At 49.4% G+C, this 17,892-nt stretch overlaps 1 protein-coding gene across 1 annotated transcript in view; it reads right to left on the bottom strand.

Moving 5' to 3' along the window:
* Positions 1-364: 364 nt before the first annotated feature.
* Positions 365-17,892, bottom strand: part of BSG (basigin (Ok blood group)) — a 28,018-nt gene continuing 10,490 nt past the window's right edge. Inside the window, exons 2-6 of the mRNA XM_083421899.1 lie at positions 12,943-13,290; positions 9,830-9,989; positions 5,028-5,116; positions 2,259-2,395; positions 365-388 (exon numbers count right to left, since the gene is read on the bottom strand). Coding sequence (XP_083278025.1) covers positions 380-388; positions 2,259-2,395; positions 5,028-5,116; positions 9,830-9,989; positions 12,943-13,290 — 743 coding nt within the window. The 3' untranslated portion in view covers positions 365-379. The remainder of the gene's footprint in view (positions 389-2,258; positions 2,396-5,027; positions 5,117-9,829; positions 9,990-12,942; positions 13,291-17,892) is intronic.

Raw genomic sequence — 17,892 nt, forward strand, 5'->3', positions numbered from 1 at the left:
AACAGATGTTTGCTGAAACGTCTAGCAATACCCAAGTCCTGAAGGGCAGATTTGCTGCCAGACTTCAACATTTTACCTTTGAAGATCAAGAGAGGACAGGTTTGCCCAAAGTTCCCCTTCAAGGATTAAGTTCTACCTTCGCAACCACTTAAGCATGCGGAATGTGCATTGTTTGACTGCAGATTTTATCAAGGGGCTGGTTAGAGAATAAATACCTGATCCCCTTAAGCAGCCGTTTCCCAAATCTTTAAGCATCTTTGAATACCTTCCTTGAGGGTTCTTAAATAAAGCTATTGTGAAACAGGCAGCATTATAATCGAAGGCTGTAGTGCCTCTTAGACCTGCTGTCATGGTTAGTTCCTTGTTCCCCTCTCTCTGATCATATGCCCTTTAAAAAAATTCAATACAGTATTTTCATCTCTGACATTTGGTTATTTAACAGAATTTTCTCAAGGGGTGCTAGCTGCAAATTCCTCTGCTTGGGGTGGTCTGGCTTTCAAATGCCGAAGGACCGTTTACTGGGTGCTTACAGCCTGCTGCCCAACTCCACAGAAGAGCTAGGTTATCCCATTCCATCCATGCCCATTAACAGATTTCCTAACCTCCTTCCTGTTGCCGGTACAGTGGAGCCTCGCAAGACAAAATTAATTCGTTCTGCGAGTTTTTTCGTTCTATGAGTTTTTTTGTCTTGCGAAGCACCACTGCGTATTGACGGTTTCCCGTAGGAATGCATTGGCGGTTTATAAAAAAAGGCGCAAGACGTTTCGTCTTGCGAATCAAGCCCATAGGGAAATCCGTCTTGTGAAGCAACTCAGAAAACGAAAAACTCTTTCGTCTTGTGAGTTTTTCGTCTTGCGAGGCATTCGTCTTGCGAGGTACCACTGTATCTAACTTTGCAATCAGGGATGTTTTTCACTACATTTGGGAGGTTAAAGCTACCGCTGGTCACTGGGACCTGGAGTTTGGCACATGCCAGCCCCCCAGAAAAACAAAATCAAAACAGCTGGCTGATTTGCAAGAAAGTAATTTTGTGTGATGGTGATTGGGAGATCCCGAAGGACACATGGGCACAACATTCACTTAATTATGTTTATTTAATTACATTTATAGTCTGCTCTGCCCAAGTCCATATTTATTTTCGCAAGTGCTTCTTCCACATTTATTTTTATGCCTTGGTCAATTTGCCTAGCTATGGGGAAACCTAAGGATGGAAAGTCTGTGTGGTGGCTGCCTACTAGTCCCTACTGTTTGGTCATTGCTTCCACTGGTCAATTTGATATCAGGTGGCTCAAACTGCCTAATGGACAATCATAACTTAGGGCTTGAGTTCTGCGGGTCTGTTTAAAAAGAGCAGGGTGGCATCTGCTAATAGAGCCGCCTTGTATTCTCGTTTGGCCACTGCAACACCCTTAATTTTAGTGGGTTGGTTAATGAAGCATGCTAGTGACTAGGTCAAAAAGCATGGGTGATATGGTGGCAGCTCCTGCATCACTCCTGGCTTCAGTTGTATTAGTTCTGAGGGACGCGGGTGGCGCTGTGGGTAAAACCTCAGCGCCTAGGACTTGCCGATCGCATGGTTGGTGGTTCGAATCCCTGCGGCGGGGTGAGCTCCCGTCGTTCGGTCCCAGCTCCTGCCCACCTAGCAGTTTGAAAGCACCCTTAAGTGCAAGTAGATAAATAGGTACCACTTTATAGTGGGAAGGTAAACGGCGTCTCCGTGTGCTGCTCTGGTGCCGGTTCGCCAGAGCAGCTTCGTCACGCTGGCCATGTGACCCGGAAGTGTCTCCGGACAGCGCTGGCCCCCGGCCTCTTGAGTGAGATGGGCGCACAACCCTAGAGTCTGTCAAGACTGGCCCGTACGGGCAGGGGTACCTTTACCTTTACCTTAATGAAGCATGCTAGTGACTAGGTCAAAAAGCATGGCTGATATGGTGGCAGCTCCTACCTCACTCCTGGCTTCAGTTGTATTAGTTCTGAGAACAGGCCACAATTTATTGCTTGGGTACACTTGAGGAAATGGGGTGGGGAAGATGGTTTATGCGTGGTGGGAGTCACAGAAAGCCCCATTGCACACGATCAAAGGCTTCCTCGGCTTCAAAAGAAACCTGTGCAGACAGAGGCTGCCTTGCACTTGCTGTCGTGTTAATTAGAAAGCGGGGGTGGTCTGCTCCCTGTCGCTGCACAGAACTATTTTGCAAAGGGAGGAAAACAGAAGCGGTGGAGCGTGGGGAAATGTTTGCTTTGGCCAAGAGACTCACCTGGGACACATCTCCGACCACCCTGAACCAACTCCACTGGGTAACAGGAGGGTACGAGGAGCTCTTGCAGACCAGCATGCCTGTGTCCCCCTCGTTGCCATGCTCTGTCTTCTTGTAGGCATACACGTGTGGCTTCACTGCAAATGAAGAAAAGGGGCGCAAGCAAGGTGAGGGACAGCTGGCAATGAGGTACCCGAGGAGAACAGGTGAGCAGCAAGGGCCAAGGATAGCTGGCTGCTTATGAAAGCGAGTTAAAAATTAGCATTAGCGATGAGGGAGGGGATTTTCGGCAACCTGTCCTTCTCTCTCCCTGCCCCCTGACAAGCTAACAAGCTATTGAGGTCACAAATGACGTGCATTGGTGAAAATATAGGCAGATGGGCTAGTAAAACCGATGCAAGCTAACTTTCACAAGTGCATTTGCAAGACTGCAGGGGCATCTGAAAGTGCCTCATCATACAGTGTGACTGCTGGTTCCTCTGATTCAGTGCTGCTTACACGGGATGGCAGTGGCTTTGCCATGGATTCAGAAGGGGGGTGATGGCTGGGTTCCCCAGGCCATATATAGTACAGTGGTGCCCCGCAAGACAAATGCCTCGCAAGACGGAAAACCTGCTAGACGAAAGGGTTTTCCGTTTTGGAGGTGCTTCGTAAAACGAATTTCCTAGGGGCTTGCTTCGCAAGACGAAAATGTCTTGCGAGTTGCTGCGATTTTTTTCCCGCACCCCACCCCCTTTTTCTAAGGCACTAAGCTGCTAATAGCCTTTTAGCAGCTAATCCGCTAATCACTTAAGCCTTTAATAGCCGCTAATAGCTGCTAAACCCACCCCCTTTTTCTAAGGCACTAAGCTGCTAATAGCCTTTTAGCAGCTAATCCGCTAATCCCTTAAGCCTTTAATAGCCGCTAATAGCTGCTAAACCGCTAATAGCGCTAATCCGCTAATGGGCTTGCTTCGCAAGACGAAAAAACCGCTAGACAAAGAGACTCACGGAACGGATTCTTTTCGTCTTGCGAGACACCACTGTATAATAATGATAATTTATTATTTATAACCCGCCCAACTGGCTGTGTTTCCCCAGCCACTCTAGGCGGCTTCCAACAAAGATTAAAAATACATTGAAACTCCAGTCATTAAATGCCATGGGCTGAACCTGGGATCTTCTCTGTGCAATCTACCATTTCCCCCACTTTCCTCCTTCCACCCACTCTTTCTTTCCATGCGTGCTTCCAAATAGCCCCGTCAGCAGAGCATGACACTCTTCATCTCAGGGTTGTGGGTTCGAGCCCCACGTCGGGTGAAAGATTCCTGCATTGCAGGGGGCTGGACCAGATGAGCCTGGTGGTCCCTTCCCAACTCTACAATTCACCGAGCGATGATCTTTAAGACTGCAATCCTGAGGGCAAGAACCGCCTTTACTCTCCAGGTATGTCCCACAGAGGAACTTACTGTCTTCAAACAAAAACATCCTGAAGGTCCCAGGCCACAGAGAGGTTAGGCTGGCCTCAACCAGAGCCAGGGCTTTTTCGGCTGTGGTTTCAATCTGGTGGAACGCTCTGTCACAAGAGACTAGGGCCCTGCGGACTTGATATCTTTCCGCAGGGCCTGCAAGACAGAGCTGTTCCACCAGGCCTTTGGCCAGGGCACAGCCTGACTCCCTCCCTTTGGCAATCTTCACAGAACTTTAGCCCAATGGTTGCCATCAATTTGAGTTGAATTAATTTTATAATGAAATGATTTTAGAATGTTGTACTATTTTATTGTTGTTAGCCGCCCTGAGCCCGGCTTCGGTTGGGGAGGGCGGGATATAAATACAATTTTTTATTATTATTACTACCACTGACCTTTCCAAGTTGCTCTGGGAACAAGCGTGGTAGATCAGCTTCAGGCAAAAAGGGATTGCGTCCAACAAGCTCATGCTCAGAGCAGACCCACTGAAATGAAAGGGCCTGAGGAAGCTGCCTTATAGTGAATCACCCCACCAGTCTACCTAGATCAGTAATGTCTACACTGATAGTGGTCCTCCAGGGTTTCAGGCAGATTCTCTCCCAGCCCTACCTTCAAATGCCCTTGGGAACTGAACATGGTACCTTTGGCATGCAAACCACTGAGCTAGTGTCCTTTCCCTAAGAGTAAAGGTAAAGGGACCCCTGACCATTAGGTCTAGTCGTGGCCGACTCTGGGGTTGCGGAGCTCATCTCGCTTTACTGGCCGAGGGAGCCGGCGTACAGCTTCCGGGTCATGTGGCCAGCAGGACTAAGCCGCTTCTGGCGAACCAGAGCAGCGCACGGAAACACCGTTTACCTTCCCGCTGGAGTGGTACCTATTTATCTACTTGCACTTTGAGGTGCTTTCGAACTGCTAGGTTGGCAGGAGCAGGGACCGAGCAACGGGAGCTCACCCCGTCATTGCGGGGATTCGAACCGCTGACCTTCTGATTGGCAAGTCCTAGGCTCTGTGGTTTAACCCACAGCGCCACCCGCGTCCCTTCCCTAAGAGTAGCCATGCCCATTAATCCCAGTGGGTCTACTCTGAGCAGAGGGGATGTTGGACACAACCCTCGGGCACCTCCATCAGTGCCCAAAGGACAAGGGCAAGCAGGTATGCTTCTTGACATGGACAGAAAGTTGAGAGGACCAGGAGCAGGTCAACCACCGGCAAAAATGCCCATGTAAAAGAAAAATCCTTTGGCCCACGTTTAGCAATGATACAACAGCAGCTGGAGAAGGCAGAAGCAGGGTAAGTGTTCGGGTTCCCCCGCAGAGCTCACCTTTCACGTACACAGTTGCTTTGGAAAGGGGAACGGTTTCGAAGATGCAGTGGTACTCCCCTGAGGTGTCATGGTCCACTTTTGGGATTCTGGAACGAATAAAACAAAGAACGTCAGACGAGCAGAGCACACCCCAGTTATCGCTACATGAGAACACAACCACCCTTCATTTTTCTGGGCCAAGATTGGGGTGGGATGTGGGGCTCGTCTGTGACCCTCAAACTATCTTCTGTTGTTTATGGAGTTTGCTACCACAAGATATGGTCGTGGCAGTTAGCTGAGATGTCTAAAAAGAATAAATAAAATGCCTACTATTGGCTATTTATTAATTAGACTTATATACTGCCCTCCATCAAAAGATCTCAGGGCGGTTCACAACATAAAAGCATATATAGTTAAAACAGAAACAGCAAAACAGTACCTCCACCGCCACACCCTCAGGGGCGGGCGGGCAGTGGCTGGCAGAGGCAGCCTGGCAAAGGGTACTCTCCGTGGCTGCCCCTAACCTGTGCAACTCCCTCTCTGCAGCAGGGCACCTGGAACCTTCATTATATAACTTCTGGAGATGCATCTCTTCACTCTGGCTTTTGTCACTTGGGGTGCTTATTTTCTTGGACCCACTTTAATTTTGCAATTTTAAGTTGTTTTAAACCGTTTTTAATTAATTTTGTGTTTTGATGTTGCAACCAGCCTGGGACCATACGGCGAAGGGCAGGCAATAGACAAGTACTACTACTACTTCTAATAATAATGTTTGCCCTGCATTTCATTTTATTTTATCTTTGGTATGGGCAAGTCACACTGTCCCACCTTTATATCCCACCTTTTTCTCAGGGTGATGTACATGGCTATTTCCCCCCCATCTCATTTAATTCTCACAACCACCCTGTAAGGTAGGTTGGCAGTGAGACTTGCTACCAAGGTCAGCCAGTGAGCTTTATGGCTGGGGGTGCGATTCAAACTCTGTTCTCCCAGGTCTTAACACTAACACTTAACACACTAAACACTGTAACACAATGTAAAACCATTTAGCGGCAGGCTGTAGGTGGCAAATAGCAATCCTGTCATCTTGCCCAATTAAAACCCTGTGTCTGTGATCACGTCCCCAAGTGAAAAGGCAGGTCAAAGGGAGGGGGGAAAGGCCTAATATATTTACTCCTGAGTAATCCCCCAGAAGAGGCTACAAGAGGAACTGAGTGCAATGTGATGAGAGGGCAGGAGGCAAATTTCATTCAGAATCCACCCCCTCCGCCACCAAGAGATTGAGATTCCCACACACAAATCAGGAGCTTTAAAAAAATCAGCGACACAGGAAGGGGAAACCACTTGGCGGGGTGGGAAGAAAATATTTATCCACCTTGAGCCCAGAGAGGCAATGGCATCCCAGTTAGGAAGCTTGTTCAGACCGGATTTCATGGATTAGCCAGGCCTCCCAAACACAAGCAGACACACACCATATCAATTATTTTGGAGAGGGAGGGTTGCTGTGCTGTACAAAAGGGAGGCAGAACATTCCGGGGGTGGGTGGGGGAGAGATGACGACAACACAGGGGGAAGGCCCCCATTTTGTTAGATCTCTAGCAGGTCAGGAGCTCTTTCCTCTTCCCCCTGATTTCAACACATCCAGACAGAGAGCCCAGTCAGAGAATTGAGGGCATGAGAGAGGGTTGTTGGGGGCGGGGGAAAGATAAATACTTTTAATCCTCACTCAGCTCCCTGTTGCTATGGGGAGAGAGGCACGTCTGCTCGGCTGCTGCGTGGAAAAGGACGTGACTCCTCTCCCGCCAGATGGACTTCTGCCAGCGGGATGGGTGGCCAAGAGGGAGACTAATGGGGTTGGACAGTCCACACCGCCATTGCAGAGAGGGCTGGCATTTCAGTTCACGGGAACCCAGACGTCCAGGGCAATGAGGCTGTCATGGGGATGCTTCGAAGGCGGAAGGAAATGTGACATTGGACCTACAAGTGAAGGCTCGTTTTCTGCGGGGATCCTCTCCCCGAGATTCAGAATGCTAGGTGTACCGTCTCTCACACACTCTTGCGCGGCAAATCAGTCCGCACAAAGAGCATTCGGCCCTCTGCCCTTCAGCATGAGAGGAAAAACGCATGAAGCGGTGTGTCGAAATATAAGCACAGAATTTGACCGAGTCAAGCTGTTCATAGACTCACAGAATTGGAAGGAACCACAAACGGTCACCCAACCACCTGCAAAGCAGGAATTTCAACTGAAGCATCCATGATGGATGGCCATCCAATCTCTGCTTAAAGACCCCCCAGGAAGGAGAATCCACAACCTCCCGAGGGAGCCCATTCCACTGTCGCACAGCTCTTACTGTCAGATCCTTCTTCCTGCTCTTTAGTCTGAATGTCATTTCTTGTAAAGGGGGAGGCCGACAGAAGGGAATGCTACCTGCCGTGGGTCTCACAAAGAGGCTGAATAACTGAGGTCACTTTCTCCCGGCCTCTGTATCTTGTTTACCAGGAAAAGGCATTGTGTTGGGGTTGTGCTTTTTTTTAAGTTGGCGCGGTACACAAAGGCTCCACGGGGGGCCCAGCAGCAGCAAGCATTCCTACACTCTCCCCCAATGGGTTTATTCCTTTGTTTCAATGAGGCTGCCTGACGGAACCTTTCATTGTCGAGCCAGTTATCAAACACTGGCAACGCACAGCCAGAATGCAGTTGGACACGCAGGTAAGGAGCAGGACTTGTGAGGAACAGCATGTGCCGCCTTCTCCTCTAGAGGAGGAGTTTACGATCTTCTCAAATATGGGGTCTCGCCCTACTCTCCCTTCCCCAGCAGTCCTGGCAAAATAGTGCTAAACCCCGGTACACTGCAATTAGAATTAGATAGAAGCCTTTTAAGGCTCAGGAAAAGGGGACTGAATGTGGCCCTAGAGAATCTCCCAAGGCTACACCCATCAGCCAGCCTGATCCATAACCTCTTCAAGTGTTTCTAACTGGCCGGAAAAGTATCCTTAGCTCCCCACCTCACCACTGGCTCATGGCCCTCAGGAGACAGCTCAGAACTTTGGGCTGAAAAAAAGGTTCCCTGCGCCTCCTTTAGGGGACCCAAATGCTCTTCAGGACAAGTGCAATAATAAAGCAAGGCAAACAGGGAACCCGCAGTTCTACTTGTTGACATTGCCACAGGGTGCGTTTTACTGCTCTCAGGCAGAAAAGAACAACGCCCAGCCTCTCTCACACGCTTTGCATTGAGCTTCAGAAGAGAAATAATTCCTTCTGCCCCCACCAGCTCAAGCTAGATAGGGAGAGGCTGGGACTGGGGGGACATTCCAAGAAGCTCCACTGGACAGCACCAAAATAAGAAGCTGTTCCCTTCCAGAGCTCCAATGGTTTGGCATTGATGAGGACAGCAGGGATCCCCCATGGCAAAGTCAAGGTCAAGCTGCAATCCTGTGCACTTACCAGAGAATATGCAATACTGAAAACAATGGGGCTTGCCTTCCAATGAAATTTATGGGCTGTGGCTCAAAAGCAGAGCACAGAAGGTGCTGGGTTCAAATCCTCGCAGCATACCCAGGTGGGGCTGAGAGACAGACCGATCCTGGAGAGTTTCTGGCTGTCAGTGCAGACAGTAAGGAGCACCAATGACCTGATTTGGCAGATCCCTATAAGCATGAGGGGACGCGGGTGGCACTGTGGGTTAAACCACAGAGCCTAGGGCTTGCCAATCAGAAGGTCGGCGGTTCGAATCCCCGCGATGACAGGGTGAGCTCCCGTTGCTCGGTCCCTGCTCCTGCCAACCTAGCAGTTCGAAAGCACGTCAAAGTGCAAGTAGATAAATAGGTACCGCTCAGGCGGGAAGGTAAACGGCATTTCCGTGCGCTGCTCTGGTTTGCCAGAAGCGGCTTAGTCCTGCTGGCCACATGATCCGGAAGTTGTACGCCGGCTCCCTCGGCCAATAAAGCGAGATGAGCGCCGCAACCCCAGAGTCGGCCACGACTGGACCTAATGGTCAGGGGTCCCTTTACCTTTTATGAGCATGAGATGGTGTTGGGGGGAAAGAAAAACAAGGAGGTGACCCTGAAGGTTTGAGGTTTGCCTCAAGGAGCATTACTCAGTGTCAGCTCTCCATTTATGTGTGTTCAAGACATGCGTATCACCGCAAACCTGGAAGTGGCACTTAAAGGAGCGAAAATGGCCCCCCCCAAAGAGTGTGAAAATGGCAAAGTGGTGCAAAAACAGCGTCTAGCAATCCTACAAGCCTTTGCAAGTGCTATCCGAGGAGCGCTGCTGGTTTTTCCAAGGGTTTCCAGAGGGTCTCTGCAGGCTTTGTCAATGTGTTCCCAAAATATGCAATTTCACTTAAATGTGCAGTGACTTGGAATGTAACCCCCACATAAACGGGGAGTTGCCTGTATCGATTCGAGGGTTGGACTATGACCCGAAAGACCCAGTTTCGAATCCCCACTCAGTTATGAAGCTCACTGGGTGACTTTGGGCCAGTCAGTCTCTCAGCCTGCCCTACAGCGGATTCCTTCTGGCAGCACCAATACATTCAAGCCCTTTGTTTTTCAAAAAAAGTTTTGACGTTGCCCTTGGGTCCTGCCTGCAGGCTTCCCATAATAGACATCTGGTCGGCTCCTGTGAGAACAGGATGCTGGACTAGAAGGGCCGTTGGCCCGATTCAGCCAGGCTTTGCTTATGTTCATAATAAACCTATCTGCTCTGTTCTGGATTTAGAAAGAATTGCTCACCCGGAGAGCTTGTTGGCATGGAAGAGAACATGTTAAACAACGCCTCCCCCACCCGGCAAAAATATATATTAAAAGATACCTACAGGTATGAGGTAAATTCTGGTGAGGTCTCATTCGTATCAAGCCTCGTTCCCCCCTTCTCCCAGTAGTGGCCTTTGACGGCGGTTGGCGGTTCGGTGATGTTGCAGGAAATGATCACGTTCGAGCCGGCAGTCACCTCGGGAGTGGCTGAGATTTTGGCCCCTGTGTTGTCGATATTTTGGGGGGGAGAATGAAGGCAAGAGAGAAAGTTAGGAAGACGTAGCCAAGGCGGGCTGCTTTCAGAAAAGAAAGGGGTGGTGGGAGAGGACACCGTTGCAGCGTGGAGTTCAGTCACCTGTAAGCAAAGTGGCCTAGTTGTCACATAATGGCCTGTTTCTAGGCCTGCCCTTCCCCAAACTGCCTTCCAGAGGCATTGGACTACAACTCCCAGTGTGCTGGCTGGAGCTTACATGGGAGTTGTAGTCCAAAACATCTTGAGGGCAATGGCATGGGAAGGGACCTGGCCTAGGCTTTGCAAAGCACCTTAAAGCCTCAGGTATGTGCTTGTTGGTCATATGACTGTGAAAACGTGAGGTGAGCCCCACATGGGTTCCAGCACAAGCCTCCAGAGAGCAGTTTCCCGTGCTCAGGGCTATTCCAGTCCAGTCCGATGCCAATGATTGCTACCAAGATTGAGAAGTCAAGCAGCTTTACATGCACATCTGGCCAGTTTGCATCATTTCTTCTGGGTACAAAGTTTGTGGGTTTGTGGGGGGTGTTAAAGAGGAATTAGGCATTCGGTACACACACTCCACCCACATCCAAACCTCTTGGATTCTATCAAGCGACTCTCATGAAGCGAAATTGCACCACCACGTGCTCTGCATGTGTAAAACAATTTACAAAATGGCCAGGTAGCAGCGACAGCAGTGGTCTGCTGAGATTCTTGAAGCTGGAGGTATGGCCAGGAGGCCGGCAACTTTGGTAGTAGCAGAACTGCCAGCTGCCATGCTCTGGGTCCCAGAGGGAGATTCCTACTCAGTACCTTTTGAAGTGCAGTGAAATGCTGGCAAGGAGGGCAACTTACAGCAGCTGGTCTGCGCCCAAGGACCACTTGTTCTCAATGCCTGGGTCTCATGTGACAATTTTTACATTTTCTCTTTTTCTGGGGGAATTTGCTGCAGCCAGCGAGTAAACGGTCATGCCCTATACTGGCCTGAGAAGGAGCCATTTCATATGAAACCACCTGGAAAGAGGAACCCAAACCTTTGAAGAGGTAACAGTTAAAACAGGCTGCTTTGCCCCCACCTAAAACGAAAATCCCTGGAGCACCCAGATAAGCATATCCAGGCCAGTTATTGTGGCCAAGCAGAGTATCAATTTCAAGTCAAATTTTGCAGACATTTCCCCACCCTCAATAAACAAACAGATACTTGATAAATCCCCCACCCAGCCCTTTCTCCTCAGAGACAGGGGACTCTACAGGGCTGAAAGACACTCTTGAGATTTGCCTCCGAAAAGGATATTTCCATTTACCAAGAAACATTATTATTATTTATTTTTCCAGCCATCAATAAAGCAGTGGTTTTCAAAGTTTGACATTTAGAAAGTTGTTTCTTGCACTGAGCCCCGGACACCTGGCAAGGAATTCCCAGTCCACCACGGAAGCAACTGGTGGGTGAGAAAGATAAATATGGAGCTACCGATAAAACCTCTGTGGGACTTGCAGTAAATCGGCAAAGCGATTCCTGACTCCCAGTTGCAAACTGAATTCTTCCCTGCCCTAAACCATGCTGCTGATAGGAAGGAAACTCAGCGGAAAGACTGCTGCGTGGAAGGACTCTGAGCTCAGTTTGGTTCTGAATTTCAAAAACCAATCCCTGGACTCCAAAATTCTTACATTTAAATGTTGTATCCAACCCTGTCATACTCGGAGTGAACCCACTGAAATTAATGACCCTAAGTCAGGTATGTCGCTTAACTGGAGTTGGATACAACCCTAAACATATGGCCCCATGTTCTCTTGGCCGGTGGATCTTGGGAGTGCCAATAAAAATTAGAAGCAGATCCCACAAGCCTGATGCCTGCGTACAGTTCATAAGTGGCCCTTGGCCAGCTCTGCTGGGTCAGCCCATAAGAGTCGAGTGTGCACTTTAAACCCATTCCTGAGCATCACAGGGAAAGAAAGCTTTAATATCTGTCTTTATGGAGCTTCTCATTAAGGAACCCCCATGGTTTCAGGCAGGGTGACATTCCCTACCTGGAGATGTTGCCACTGGGGAATGAACCTGGGATTTTTTTTTCCTGCATGCAAAGCAGATGTACTGCCAAATGGAATTTGAAAACCACTGACAAGAGGGCAAGGAGCAAGGGAGGACACTTCCTTTTGTAAAAGCATCCAAACCGAGGCACGTCAAATTCAATTGCTCAGCGTTTCGGCCACAAAAGACAAGCCGTTTCTCTTGTCGCTGGACAATCTGGACTTTCAGCTCAGCGTAGGGTGGGGGGAAGGGGGAGGAGAGAAAGGGGGAGGAGGCAAATAAGCTAAAACTGGTTGTTCCACAGCACAAACAACTAGACGCGTCCCCCCACCCAGTGCTGCACAGAGACAGTGCTACGGCCATTTCAAAAACGGTTGCAATTACACCACAAGCAAAACAAGACCGTTTCAATCCAGCTCGCGACAACCGGTAACCTCTAGCAAGGTTGGAAAGCATATCAAAAGCAGGGGTGGGGGTGGGGGGGAAGCAAGACTGTGTGTGTATACAGAAAGAGAGATACGCAGGAAAACGAGATGAAAAGAGGTTGGTTTGCTGGAGGCCGCCAAAAGCAGAGCCACTTTCAATTTTGCGTTTCGGAAAAGGAACACCAAGGAGGACAACGTTGGCATTCAGGGTCCAGAAGCCAGAGGGATCGGTCAGGACGGTGTGGTTCTGATGGGGAAGTTACAACCCTTTTTGAGCAGGGTTCACTCGCCAGGAGTGAAGGAGAGGATGCGGGGGGGGGGGGGGGAGAGGTCTCTTGGATTTCTACACAGTTAGGGCGGGAAGGTGCAGCAAGGTTCTCGGGAAGCCATGGGTGAAAGGGGTGGCGGGGGCGTGGCAAAGCTAAGAGACACGGCTGTGTCCAAGCAAATGCCAGCGCCAACGGGGGGATTGGGGCAACTGCCACTCACGCTCAATGACAATCACGTTCGCCTGGGAACGGATCCACTTGACTTTGGGGCTCTTCGACAAGTGGTTGCGGTCGGGGTCGTTGCTGGCCCGGCACTCGTAGGTGCCCGAGTCGTTGAGCGTGAGGTTGGTGACGTAGATGGCGCTGGTGGAGTGCTGCTTGTAGGTGGCGTTGATTTTGACCCGGTCCTGCCAGGCCCCGTCCCACAGCTGGACGGCTGTCTCGTTGGGCTCGGCCCCCTCGAACCACCACTGGATCTCGGGGATGGGGCTACCGACAGCCTCGCAGTGCAGCTCCACACTGTCCTCCGTCAGCTTCTTTTGAGACAGCGGCGACTTTATGAAGCCAGCTGCGAGGCGGGGTGGGGGGAGAGGCATTAGTGCAAAGTATCATTAGTGCAAGAGAGAAAGACAGTGAAGAGAAAGAGATCAGCAGCCTTTAAAAAAAAATATTAAAGAAGAACCAGCATGGTTACTCACATCGGCACACTCACTCCACAAATGGCCACTTCTATTACATGTAGCTGAAAATACAGAGTAAGAAGAATCTTTGTCCTCCCCTCAAAAGACAGGGGTGGGCGAGTGACTCTTGCACTCTCCGTTAGTAAGTCCCATTCTTCTTTTTCAAGCTTTGCCTGCACAAGAACTTGGCGCCTACAAGGAATTGGTGGAAAACTAGACAGGAAGCATCACAAGACTGGTTTTACACTACTTGCTGTTTAACTTGCATCCCACTGAGACTACTGCGGCAAGTCCTGGGTACGTTGGGTCACTGTGTCCTTATCAGAAGGCTTGACAAGCTTCCGAGGCAATTACACGGCCTTCGACAAAACGGCCATATGCAGAACTTTGGACGTGCTCAGAAGAAGGTGAACAAGCCAACAGCATCACAGCTCCTGATGCTTTATGTAGCAACACAGCAATCAGAGGCTCTCAATCCATACCCATCCCAAACAAAAAATGCTGGAAAATGGACTGTTTTGTTATTTATTTGCTCTTTATATCCCAGCTTTCCTCAGAGGAGCTCAACGTACATGGCTTTCCCCCTCTCCATATTATTGTTGCAACACCCTGTAGGTTAGGCTGAAGGGCAGTGACTGGCCCCAGGTCACCCGCATGGCTGAGTGTAGATTTGAATGCCAACCGTGTTAGAAACCGAGATATGAAAGATAGGAGCTAAATGGCACTTTAAACCTAGGTTGTGGGCGCAACAATGGAATGTCTAGGCACTTTTTAATAAAAAGAATAAAAAGCTGAAAATGAATGAACTGCGGCTAAAATATCGTCTTCATTTTTTCACACAGTCTAATCCTTCCCCTGCCCAACCCCCTAATATTCTTAAGAGGGTCTCTTCTCCGGTCTTCAGAGAGTAGCTGGAAGTGGGGAGGCAGAAAAGGGTTCTCCTTCCACTCTGCAGTTTTATTCTGAAATCTTAGGCACAGTAATGCACCCAGAGTTCAGAAACTGCTTTCGCAAAATGCGCCTAGAACAAGGGAGTTTCAAACACTGAATGCCAGTCCCTCAGGTCCAAATCCATCACCTTTAACCATTAGCTATATAATCAAAGCACAGACAGCTTTATCTCAACCAATACATTCATGTCTTTCTCGTGCGATAGATGAAGGAGGGGAGTAATTCCTCTTCAGAACTAGCATGAAAGTTGGCACACTATTCTGAAAATCATGGGCCCTAGGCAAGACTGTTGAGAATGGGAAAAGGTGGTATACTGCACCCACAATGTACTGTGGAAGTCACAGGGCACAGGTTAGGGCCTTGGTAGATTCTTTGATAACCCCAACCCTGGGCTCTATAATCAGAAGATAAACTAAAAAGTACAGGGTTAAGTACAGAGATTTCCACAGGGCACCTAAACATGCGGATCACAAGCTTGTGAGCCTTTACTATAAACAGTAGCCAAAACATGCCCAAGTTTTGCATTTAGCCAAGAAAGCAAGTATGTTCCACACTCATGGTGTTTAGTTGTCTTTGCAGATTTTATTTTTGGACTGATTTTCACGGAGCAAGGCAACTTACAGCAAAAGGGTTTACAGAGAAGCCCTTAGCTTAGACATCTTCACTCCAGCCCTATGCTCCAGAATCACGCAAAGCACCCATGTAAGCAATGGCTCCCCAATTTTCTTCCATTTTGGGGGCAGCGGGATGAGCAGTTCGGGTGGGGATGCTCAGGCAGGTGTATTTTCATAGTAATAATAGTAATAATGATGATGGACAGTTGCTTAAGCCCTCACTTGCGAAAGACTTCCCACTTGCTTTTCAGTTCCAGCTATTGGTCTTCATTCCCTTCAGCAGAGAAGAGGGAAACAGGGGGACAAGTCATTAAGAAGGAAGCTAATGGCGGGGGACATTTGAGGCACCGTGCACGTCAACTGCCACACAGTTTAGCAATTGTCGCAAGAGTGTTTGCCCTTGCAGCAAACCCAGATGATTCCTTCCAGGCATGCCAAGGGACAAAGACAAGCCCGGCTATGCAATTATCAGAAAGCAGAGCACCCCTCCGACAGGGAGCACGTCCTCACATGCCCCACGCTGAGGTGAACAAGCATGCCTTTGCCTCCTTTGCCAACGGTCAGTTGACCCAAATTGGGTAACTCTTGGCCCGCAGCCTGGCCATAGTGACTGGGTGCCATTGTGTGGGGTTCCGATTCCCTCTGCAGCAAGCCAGCTCCCTCTGCGCTACTAGCCAACCTGCCGTGCTGCGTCAGACCACAGTGTGCTCGCTCACTCGGCTGCGCAATCGGATACAATATGCCCTCGCAAAAGCTTAGCGTAAGCCAAAAATTAAAAACCGAGCAAAAAATCAAAACCTTTTCTTTAACCAAGGCTGGATAAAGCTTGCCCAAAGCAAATAGCATTAAGAGCCAGAACAATGCCGAGGCTACCCAGGGGAAAACAGAGTGAACAGAACATTGAAGCGTCAAGAGGGACTAGATTTAGAATGCATGTAGGGACATGCGAAGGGACGCGGGTGGCGCTGTGGGTTAAACCACAGAGCCTAGGACTTGCCGATCAGAAGGTCAGCGGTTTGAATCCCCACGACGGGGTGAGCTCCCGTTGCTCGGTCCCTGCTCCTGCCAACCTAGCAGTTCGAAAGCACGTCAAAGTGCAAGTAGATAAATAGGTACCACTCCGGTGGGAAGGTAAACGGTGTTTCCATGTGCTGCTCTGGTTCGCCAGAAGCAGCTTAGTCCTGCTGGCCACATGACCGGAAGCTGTACGCCAGCTCCCTCGGCCAATAAATCGAGACGAGCGCCGCAACCCCAGAGTGGGCCACGACTGGACCTAATGGTCAGGGGTCCCATTACCACTAGGGACATGCGAAGCTGCCTTATACAGAGTCATAAGGACCTTCTGCCTAAGAATGTAAAAAGAGCCAGTGCCCATCTAGATCAGCATCCTGTTCTCACAGATGCCTGTGGGAACATCACAAGCAGGATCCGAACATAAAAGCACTCTCCCCTCCTGCAGTTTCCAACAATTCTAGTATAAACTCCAGTTACTTGTCAAGACAATATGCCTTTTAATTGTTTTAGCAACCAGTCAGAGTAGGCAAGCCTGTTCAGGGAAACTGTTGCAAAACGGGAAACCTTATTCATGCCTAGGGTTTTAAAGGTCTGCTTTCTTCAGAAACAAGACGCTGTCAGGGCCAGAAGCCCTGCTTGCACATCCATAGCATGCCTCTTTATAGAGAAGGTAGGGAAATCTCAAGACAAGGGTCAAATGTGGGCCTCCAGGCTCCTCTGTTTGACCCTGGGAACTTTTCCTAGGTCTCACTTGTCCTCCCTGACGCACTCCTTAACTGTCTTTGCTTAGCTCGAATATGTCCTTGAACTTGCTTGTCTGGATGGAGGACAGAGTGTGTGTGTGTATTGAAAACAGCCGACTGTGCCAAAGGTTTAAATCTGCACACCTCTGGCTTAACGTACCATGGGCATGCCCTATGTGACCTCAACCAAAGAATCTAAGGTTAAACTTATAGTACATCATATGCAAGAAAAGTGAGTCATCACGTCCAAGAGAACTTTAACTGGCTTTAGTCACGGGAACAACTGGTGGGTTGCGTCACATCCTGTACAGTCAGGGCTGCCTATGTTGCCTGGCTTGCTACCCGGAAAAACCCATGTGAGGGGCGAGGACCCTGCGGCCCCCCTTGAGACATCACTCGACTCCAAGCCCCGTCACCCCGAGCCACAATGGTCAGGAACAAGGAGAGTTCAGCAAGATCTGGAGGGCCACTGGCTCCCCACCCCATGTCGTGCCCTGCAAGCTTCCCAGAGATGTCTAAAGGAGCTTCTCTGCCCACAACAGGAACGGGGAAGTCCAGCTCTGAGGAAGAGAAATTGGTCCTCCAGGCCTCTCCTTGTGTATTTTTTGAATCTGTCTGCAGCCTATGGAAGTGCTTCTTACCTGCAAATGGAGGACAGAGATGTACCGTATTTTTTGCTCTATAAGACTCACTTTTTCCCTTCTAAAAAGTAAGGGGAAATGTGTGTGCGTCTTACGGAGCGAATGCAGGCTGCGCAGCTATCCCAGAAGCCAGAACAGCAAGAGGCATTGCTGCTTTCACTGCGCAGCGATCCCTCTTGCTGTTCTGGCTGAGATTCGGAATATATTTTTTCTTGTTTTCCTCCTCCAAAAACTAGGTGCGTCTTGTGGTCTGGTGCGTCTTATAGAGCGAAAAATACGGTATGTCTATCCCTGTATCTCTCAGGCTTTTTCCCCACCCAGCTTGGATGGGGAGACAAATGTGGCCACCAGCCTGGAAATACCGCCCCCCCCCCTTACACAGAGCTTACAAAACGCAGCGGTAAACAAATTAGCGGGAAATTATATACACAAGAATCCACACATTTTTAAAAAAATGTCCCCAAATCCGGCCTCCAAACTGGAACAAGGAAATGAAGCGCTGCAGGCAACGCTGCAGGGCTGAACTC

The sequence above is a fragment of the Podarcis tiliguerta genome, assembly GCF_965153285.1.
Source record: "Podarcis tiliguerta genome assembly, chromosome: 18".
In the NCBI taxonomy this organism is placed as follows: domain Eukaryota; kingdom Metazoa; phylum Chordata; class Lepidosauria; order Squamata; family Lacertidae; genus Podarcis; species Podarcis tiliguerta.